Source organism: Brassica oleracea, chromosome C8 (assembly GCF_000695525.1).
Source record: "Brassica oleracea var. oleracea cultivar TO1000 chromosome C8, BOL, whole genome shotgun sequence".
In the NCBI taxonomy this organism is placed as follows: Eukaryota; Viridiplantae; Streptophyta; class Magnoliopsida; order Brassicales; family Brassicaceae; genus Brassica; species Brassica oleracea.
The window spans coordinates 912153-921125 of NC_027755.1; the positions used below are offsets into that span (position 1 = coordinate 912153).

Here is an 8973-nt window from a genome sequence, read left to right on the forward strand (position 1 = left end):
CACATCATTACACACTCTCAAGTCTCAACAATACTTTCTCTGAAACTATACACACAAGTTAATATAAAAAAGTAAAAAACGTTACAGCTTGCAGATTAGAAGCAAAGATTAAAATAAAAACTTGATGAGTTAGTTTCTTTGTTTCTTTCGAGTGGCAATCGGTTTCTTATGAGACTGCACTGAGAAACAAACACACTTAGGTTTCATGGCTTCAGCTTCACTCCCATGCTCTCTAAACCTGTAATCCTCCTCCTGTTTAAACGAAGGAGGAACCTTCCCTTCACTATAGCACTGGCTACACAAACTAAACCGGGCTTTCACTTCCTTAAACCAAGATCCAATAATCGGATACCGACAAACCGAACACACCTGGCTCCCATGCCGGTTTCTATCGTTACTCTCTAGTCTAAGAACCGTAGACATGATACCAAGGGGATCATCCAACATGTCTAGAAACTGATTAAACGTTACTGTCACGGAGAATCAATCACTTTCTTCTTCTTCACCGTGAGCTTCTAACATGTAGATAGCTCTCAAGAGCTTGATGTACTTCTCTGCATCTGTTTTTGTAATCTGAGAGCTTCCTTCTTTCACTGGTCTCCACATAAGCGTCTCGAAGGCAACTCGCTTCCGTTTATCTGAATGTCCATTACATAAAGGCGCAATCACCGCGTAGAACATGCATGCCCATGTCGACTCTTCCAGACCCTGAGTCATCAAGAACCGAGAGGATCCTCTCGTTAATAGCCTTAATAGCTCCTTGGAAAGCCTCAGGCTTCAAGAAGACAAGGAGACGCCTGAGAATCTCCTCTACATTGATAATGTTAATGAAATGGTCCATATCCAAAGTACACCAAGCTGTTTTAGTTTTTGTCTGTCTTTGCGTGGAAGTAGATAGTGGACAGCAGTGTCAGAGTGTGGCAGCTATCAATTTTGTTAACATTTTATTCTAATATTTATTTAATTAACAATTTCTTATGAACTATTGTTGTTTAGTATAAATCCAACATAGTGTGTATTATGTGCTATAAACATGTTTAATTTTCAGACTAAAAGATTTTGTGGATGCCATGAGGTAACTTTACAAAATCACCATATATCAAAGCATCTTAAGATAAAAAGAGTTTTATAACACTAAATACCAAATGAAGAGAGTGGCTCAGAGCTCTGTTTCATGGAACAGAGTAAGTAGTCTCTGATGAAGTTTCCAACGGAAGGAATACTAAACTCAATGGAACAGCGTCTCATTAGAGCTTCAGGGAGAAAATGATAGTTACCATGCAATTATCAGTTGGTCTGGTATGAGGCAAGTACATCACTACATGTGTCAAGCATGAGCTTATAAAACATACTAATTCATGGATAAGATCACATTGATACAAACGCTAAGTAGTAAACTGAAGTTTTCAACAATCACATACTTGGTTAATGCGGTTATAAGTTATAACATGGACCATCAATAGGATCATGCGACCATGCTAAATCAACATCCTTGAACAGTTCGTGTCTCGATACACCCGCGAAAAGATTCTTTTAAAATTCAGTGAAGAATAAAACAAAAATACATTATAAAGCTAGTCTATCTGTTTCAGGACAACAATGTCTAAGGAGAGATCTTCTACAATGTCAATAACTGAGACTTGTGATCAATGCCATTGAAGATGTAAGTCCCCAACATCGGAACAAACTGTTTTGTGACAAGCTGCAACACATAGACAGAGAGAGACACACACACATAGCAACAAGTTCAATCATCTTTTAAAGCTAATGAATTTTAACCAATTAAAGTTCAGAGCAACAAGAAGGAAGTATGAACCTTGATGACTTCTTGAGATGCGATTCCTCCAACAAAGGCAGCAACCACATGAAGCTCCGAGGCACCAAAGCGACACATCTCATTGATAAGGTCATCAGGCAGTACTGAGCCGTTACACCCCAAATCGGCAAGAAGACTCAAGGCAGTAGTTTTTAACCGAGAAATGTCCTCATCCATTCCTCTACAAAAAAATAGATTTTGCATATTAATAGCCAAACAAGGACCATTTGTTCAGAATCTTATTATTGCCAAAATGAATTTCTTACCCATCAAACTGGCCAGGAAACTTGTTGTAGTTGGCCGTAAACCTGTCCACAGCTCTGAGAAGAACATAAAACCCCATTGCACCACTGCCACAATAAAACAATATTAGCATAAAGATTTGGACTAAAACCAGAAACTATTTTGCTGCTGTATGAGCATAAGATGAACTAAGAGTTTCAGTGAGCTAAGGTTAACTAGATAAATAGCAGTTTTTGCAATAATCTATCACATGCATCTTATTTTTTTAAATCAGCTGATGGTTTTGTGGTCATATGAAAAGAGCAGAGTCCCTGAAGAGATTCACACCTGTAATCCTCGTCCGCTAAACACTTTTGAATTTCGGTTACAGAAGGATTGCTGAACTCGTCCTCTACCATACGATATCTGCATACCTGCAAAGTAGAGATTGAAGTTTATATTTTAGTCAAAACATATGTTTCTGATACTGCTTCAAAAGCAATAGGTAACCATTGACATGAAAATACACATTAAATTTGTTAGGAAGTTAAGTATTCTCACTTTAAGTTTTCTGGCATTCTTACAGAAGCTCTTGATTGTTGGTTTCGAGATACTGCTCGGATCTCGACCGATTCTCTTCAAAATGTTTTTAACTCGTTTCTCCATGACAAGAAAATCAGCCTCGGCTTTCGCTAGATAGATTTTCTGCAAATTGATATAGTGTCTGGCAAAAAAGAAACAATACAGCTACGTTAGCACTCTGGAAAATAGATCAATGCCATGGAGGCAGTTGCACTAACTCTGTTGAAGACGTCATATCAGGTATGGAGCCTTCAAGAGGTGCCTCTCCATCACCTTCGTTTGAGACAAACTCCTGCGCAGGTGGAGATGGATGAGTATTATGAACAAATCAAAAATCAAAATGAAAAAATGAGTTTAGCAGAGTAATATTCTATTAGCTTCAAACCTTCAGAGCAGCAACCATCACCCAAAAATCTGAGGAGTTTGAACTCGGTTCAGCACAAGTATCATTGCAAATTTGTTGAATCTCTGAGCCTGGAACAGAGACCAGGTTTAGTTATCAACTATCACGACGAGTTACCACACCACACGAGATATCAACTTACTGATTCCACGAGGAGCAAAAACTTTGAAAGCAGCTTCGATGGCTTCTTTGTAGTTATCCTCATCCATAGATATCATCTTGGACTTAACAAAATCCTAAGATTTAAACGATAAATTAGAACAAGGAAGCAAGCTAGCTACAGAGTTTGCTAAAAGAAAAAGAAGTAAACCTTAAACTCTTTTTTCTCTTCCCTGGTGGAGGGAAGGTTACCACTATGGGATTTAGTCCATTCATCAGCCATCTTCACCAGAATGACAACGTAAGGTATGTGCTTATGCGCTATATGATCTGATACATTCAGATCAATTGTCTCCACAAAACTGCAGAGTTCAATGAATAACCACAAGGTTAAAGGATACCAAAACAAAATGATTAGCGAGGATAGGAAAGGAGTGTACCTATAGAGCTCAGGCCATGGATTATTCAAGCGAAGGTCATCAAGAAAATGATCAGGCTTTGAGTCAATTATAGTGTGCTCCTGACAAACAAGAAAATGAAAGACAACTTATAGCATATTCCAATTGGCAACATTCCAAAACAAGACAGTGATTAATTAGTTTTCTGACAAAATTGAACCAAGAAAGGTATTATTACCTTTACTGACACACGAACAAGCCCAGCAAGACCGTAAGAACGAACAAAAACCACCTTGACGTTTGCTTCTCTACAGATTCTATCAAGCTTCACCATTGAATCTTCCACCAGCTACATGGCAACACAAACAAGGACCAATAAAGCACTGGGAAAGGCATTTAAGAGAATGTGAGAGTATCAAGGGGAAACAAAAAGCTATCAACTGGGGAAAGACTCTGCCTTGTGAAGTACTTCAAATCAAAAAAAGCACCCAACTTTACAAGTATCAACCTAATCATATATATAATATACCTGAGTGGCTATAACGAGAGTGAACTGAGAGAAGAAAGAAGGGCTTGTCATAATCAAAGCATCAGGACTCTCCTCAACAAACTTGGCTTTAACAGAATCATTAAGCTCTTGAAGAAACGCACAAGTAGACTTAGCTTTTGACTGACCAACACTCCTCTCATCCACTTTCACATAACAATAACAATCCAAATAAGATACCAATCAATTCCATAACAAATAACAAAAAAAAAAATCAGAATACCCATGAAGTTGTTGCCAAGGTCACCAAGCTCGACTTTAGATCCATCAACGATGGTGATGCTCCCAACTCCACCGAGGACCAGATTCTTCAACGCCTCGGATCCAGTGGGGCCGCAATTGAGCAAACAGATGCTCGCTTCTTCCAACGCAGCTTGCCCTACTTCCCCCCATATCCTGCCACGTTCCAACGATTGATTACTTCTACTCCCTAAACGACGACCTATAGAGTTTATACAGAGAGAGAGAGAGAGAGAGAGAGAGAGAAGTAAATCTAGATACCTTAGCTGCCGATCGTACTTGGTTTTAGACATTGTTAAGCTCTAAGCTTACTCTCTCTCTCTCTCTCAGAGCCTACTAGAGAACCGGTTAAGTCTTTCAATAAATGTTCGGTTTAGTTACCATTTTTTTACCCAAATCATACAGCCCATTAGCTTACTAGTAATGCTCACTATCTAATTAACCCGACTTTGGGCCCATTATGGACCCATTTTGTGTTGTGTTGTCGATAACTTTGGTTACACCAGTTGTAGTCAACTCAAATATTTTATGAGAAAATTGTTTTTTAGAGCAAAAAAAATATAACTACTTCACTTTATACTAATCTTATATATTTTATGTCCCATTAGGTTAATTATTTTTAAAATAGCAATAACACCCTTAAAATTGCAATTTTTAAATATAATAAATAATATATTCGATTAAACGGGATCGATCCGTGGAAGCATAGATATGAATCATGGTAGAAATAATGTGAAAAAATTTTGCGAAAATTTTGTGAACAATCAATGGAATGTAGAAGACGGCGTGAGAAGAAGGTTACCACTTTTTTTTCGTTTTTTTTTGTTTTTTTTAAATCGATTTTTTTCAAAATATGAAAGTGAATATTCTCAAATATTTAGTTTCCATATTTTTAGGAACTGATTTCTTATCCGTATAATACATCTAATATGTAGATATCAGTTTCTACAGGTTTTTAGAATTATAGTAATGTGTAGATTTTGATTTCTAAATATTTTAGATCGGTAGGTTAAGCGCGGAATGTGTATTCTAAGTATTTTAAACATTGTAGATTCAATGAAAAAAGTGGATTTCGTTTTATACTTCGCAGAATGTCATTTCTACTTTATTTAGAACATAATCTGAAAAATTGAAAAAAATGGATTTCGTTTTATACTTCGTACAATGATTTAAACATTTTAGAACTGAAAAAAATACCACTAAGTTCATATATGTATTTTTATCAATAGTTACTATTTTTTCAATTTTTTTTGTTTTTAAAACTATATATTAAATTTATTTTCAAAAATATTAAAAGGTATTATAGGCAAAAATGACACAAAATAGATATTAGTCTAAAAGAACATATTTATCATTTTTTGCTTTAAAAAAAACCAATTTTTCCCTTTTCTACCTTGATAAATAAATTAGAGTTGATTACACTAAGGGACACTTTTTAACTTTCTATTACACCTAGAGACACTTCTTACATGTGACACACTTTGTTGTGGGCCAGCGACAGATTGTTGATAATTTTGCGCTTAATGGAAATGACACTTGTGGATGGGTGATTTGTGGACGAGTGATGTGTGGTTGGGTGATTTGTGGACGGGTGATTTATGGATGAGTGATGAGTAATGTGTGGACATGTGATGTTAATGTGTTTATAGTAGATAACGTGGACAAATTATCTGTTTTGATTCCATAAATTTATACAACAATATGTAGACATGAGCTCATGTTACTAAAATTATACTATAAAATGTGGACACGAACTCTGTTATCTCCAACACAAGCACTTGGCTTCTTCAGCCCAATTGATAAATTATCTGCAATTAAACTTCAATCAAGATGAGAAAGAGATGATATTGTGAGTATGAGCGGAGAGAAAAATCGAAGAAGCGTTTACCTTTTGTCGAAAAGTAATAGATCTTGCATGTCAGAGATTTCCGATCTAAGGAATTTGCGCTTTTTCATGATGTAGATGGATGTAAATTTGATTAGAGCTGAATTTAGATCCTGAGATGATGAATGAAATCGAAAGTATATTGTCTATGTCCACAACTAATTTATAATTATGTTAAGATGTTCATATCCACAACTAATTTATAATTATGTTATCCACGCTTTGGTATCCACACCCACATTTAGTTTTGTTTACACATTAATATATATATATAATATATATATATATGAAAATGGATCTTAAAATATAGATAATTTTAAATATAGTTTATTATTACAATTATTTTTGTTTAATATATTCTAGAACTTGAGATAAAGTAAATAAAAACATAAAGTAGAATACGAAAAATAATAAAAAGACATAAAAAGAAGAGAGAGGTTTTTTTTAGTTGAGGATCGTCTTTTTTGACAAAAGAAAATGTATCTCAAGTGATAAGTGTGTTGTAATGTAATTTGAACGTGAGAAAGTGTCTCCCGATGTAAAAAAATCAATAAATTATCACGCATTAAGGGAATGTATGATCGGATGCAACGAGACAATACTGGAGGCGACATTTGATTCTTACTTAGAATGTTGTCGTCCTCGTTTCTATCTATCCTTAGTTGTCTTAAGATTTTTGTCACTCATTTGAGGTTTTAACAATTCCGCACTCCATACTATAAGAAAATATTTTATGTATCTTTCTTTTATTTTCCATCTGTCAAGATTTGTTATTTTCATTTTAAAATTAATTAAAACAAATATTCACTACCGGTACGTTTAATCAATAACTATTACTCTATGAGTAGAAATAAAGTTTGAAAACCAGCATCTAATTTTGGGCACGTCAGTTACAAGTTTGATGATACTAACCAACACATCCAAAAGTTTTAATTTCTCTTTTATTAATTAATAATTATATAAAATATTTATTTAAATATTATAATTGACATAATTAATTAAATAAAATGTTTATTGTGAATCATATTTATAATTACTTGTTATTAAATATAAAAATAGATAAGTATGTACACATTTATCTGGAATCAGAGAACCGAACCAAACCAAACCTCTTTTCTCGGCTCAATTTGGGTTTGGATCCTACGAATTACCTAACAAATCTTATATCTTTAGAACCCAATAATTAGAACTAAAGTATATATTTTACATTATTTTTAATATTTATCTAGTAAATATTTTTTCATTAATCAAACATTATTCTGTATCGTTTATTTTATCAAAACCGCACTTATAAACACATTTTACTTTAAGACATTTATTTTGTAATATATTTATTATGTTAATATATTATTTATATTATTTAAATATATTATGTATTATTATTATTTTATTAATTAAATAATCATTCTATACCGCAAATGTGTACGATCACCAATCAAACAATATTCCGCATTGCATTTTACTTAAAATCGCAATTGTCCCGCACCGCACTATAATTCCGCATGAACCGCAGTTGCACCGTCCCGGACTTTAATTTTGCACCGCTTTTATTTGTATCAACTCATACTCATGTTCAAAAACTCGGGCGCCTAGCCGTCTAGGCACCGCCTAATCACTGATCGGACCTAAGCTGCCGCGACTTTAGCCAATTCGGACCAAAAAATTGCCCGCCAAATAATCGACCCAATAAACCGATTAATCGGCCTATTTAGCGGATAATCGGCCCAATATTTGGTTAGTCGGTCCTACTAAAAAAAATTGCAAACTATAAATATATCTTTAGGCCTACTAAGAAGTCCAAATACTTGACTAAGTCTCTAGTACGAAGGAGACTATATATAGATCACAATTTCGCCTCTTTTTCCCTCACTCACCGATGTGGGACTTTTGTTATACAACTTGATTAATAATCGAAAATAAATAAAATACACTCCTGAGGATCGAGGACAGGTTGATTGGCGTAGGCATAAGGGTCCAAGCCACTAGCAGACGTCAACTTGTTTGTCCAATTACACATATATTAATATATACTAGTGAATGAACAGAGGATGGTCCCACAGGAAGAGATTAGGTCTTCACTGTTAAATCCAGGATGATGATGTTTCACAGAATTTACAGAGTCTGTATGAGTTTGTAAAGTTGACGACAAAAAAAAAAAAGATACATTCGAATACCCAAAATACTTCGGTTCGGATCGGGTTCGGTTTTCTAGATACCAAAATTTTGAATCCGCTCGGATATTTAATCAATTTCGGTTCGGATTCGGTACTATTTTTTCGGATCGGGTTTGGTTCGGTTCTTTAGATTCAGATTTTTTGCCCAGCTCTAATTAAAAGTTATATGATATGAAAGAGAACTTTATAGATAAAAGGAAACTTAACAAAAGGAAAATTTATTTTGAAGATATGTTGTTTCTTTTTTTTTTCAAATAAAAATAATATTTTGAAACTTAATTCTTTTAGCAAAACAATGTACAATGGTTCAAATAAAGGGAAGCAAGACTGAATTCCGGTTTAAAGACACCTAGATTTTGACCCGCCCTTTAAAGGGTGGGTATATTTTTTGTTTACATTTCTTTTAAGAAAATTAATTTTCATATTTGTGTTTGAGAAATTCCGTTGGATACGCATAATTTTTTTTTGTCATAAATATAGCCCTTAAGGATCAAAATAACCAAAATATTTTATTAAGTGGTATGTTTTTGGGTTTATGGTTTAGAATTTAGGGTTTAAGGTTAATGATTTAGGGTTTAGGGTTTAGAGTTAAGGGGTGGGGTTTTGG

At 34.4% G+C, this 8973-nt stretch overlaps 1 protein-coding gene across 2 annotated transcripts; it reads right to left on the reverse strand.

The window, feature by feature from the left end:
* Positions 1 to 1418: 1418 nt before the first annotated feature.
* LOC106309505 (NEDD8-activating enzyme E1 regulatory subunit-like) lies at positions 1419 to 4652 on the reverse strand. Of its 2 annotated transcripts, none has more exons than XM_013746545.1 (14): positions 4569 to 4652; positions 4291 to 4463; positions 4050 to 4213; positions 3759 to 3869; positions 3563 to 3642; positions 3334 to 3484; positions 3166 to 3259; positions 3006 to 3094; positions 2839 to 2912; positions 2600 to 2762; positions 2387 to 2472; positions 2083 to 2166; positions 1817 to 1997; positions 1419 to 1702 (listed from the first exon to the last, which is right to left on the reverse strand). In XM_013746545.1, the coding sequence occupies exons 1-14, from the start codon at positions 4598 to 4600 to the stop codon at positions 1619 to 1621; spliced, it is 1566 nt and encodes a 521-aa protein (XP_013601999.1). In that variant the 5' UTR covers positions 4601 to 4652; the 3' UTR covers positions 1419 to 1618. The 2 variants fall into 2 exon arrangements, with proteins under 2 accessions (XP_013601999.1, XP_013601998.1); XM_013746544.1 differs by lacking the exon at positions 4569 to 4652 and having other exon boundaries at positions 4050 to 4073; positions 4172 to 4213; positions 4291 to 4335.
* Between the last annotated feature and the right edge of the window lie 4321 nt (positions 4653 to 8973).

Coding starts and splice junctions, on each gene's coding strand:
- LOC106309505 (XM_013746545.1), bottom strand. CDS start 4,600: ATGTCTAAAACCAAGTACGATCGGCAGCTAAG. Junction 4,214..4,290: donor CCTTGGCAACAACTTCATGG/GTATTCTGATTT, acceptor GTTATGTGAAAG/TGGATGAGAGGAGTGTTGGT. Junction 2,763..2,838: donor GATATGACGTCTTCAACAGA/GTTAGTGCAACT, acceptor CTTTTTTGCCAG/ACACTATATCAATTTGCAGA.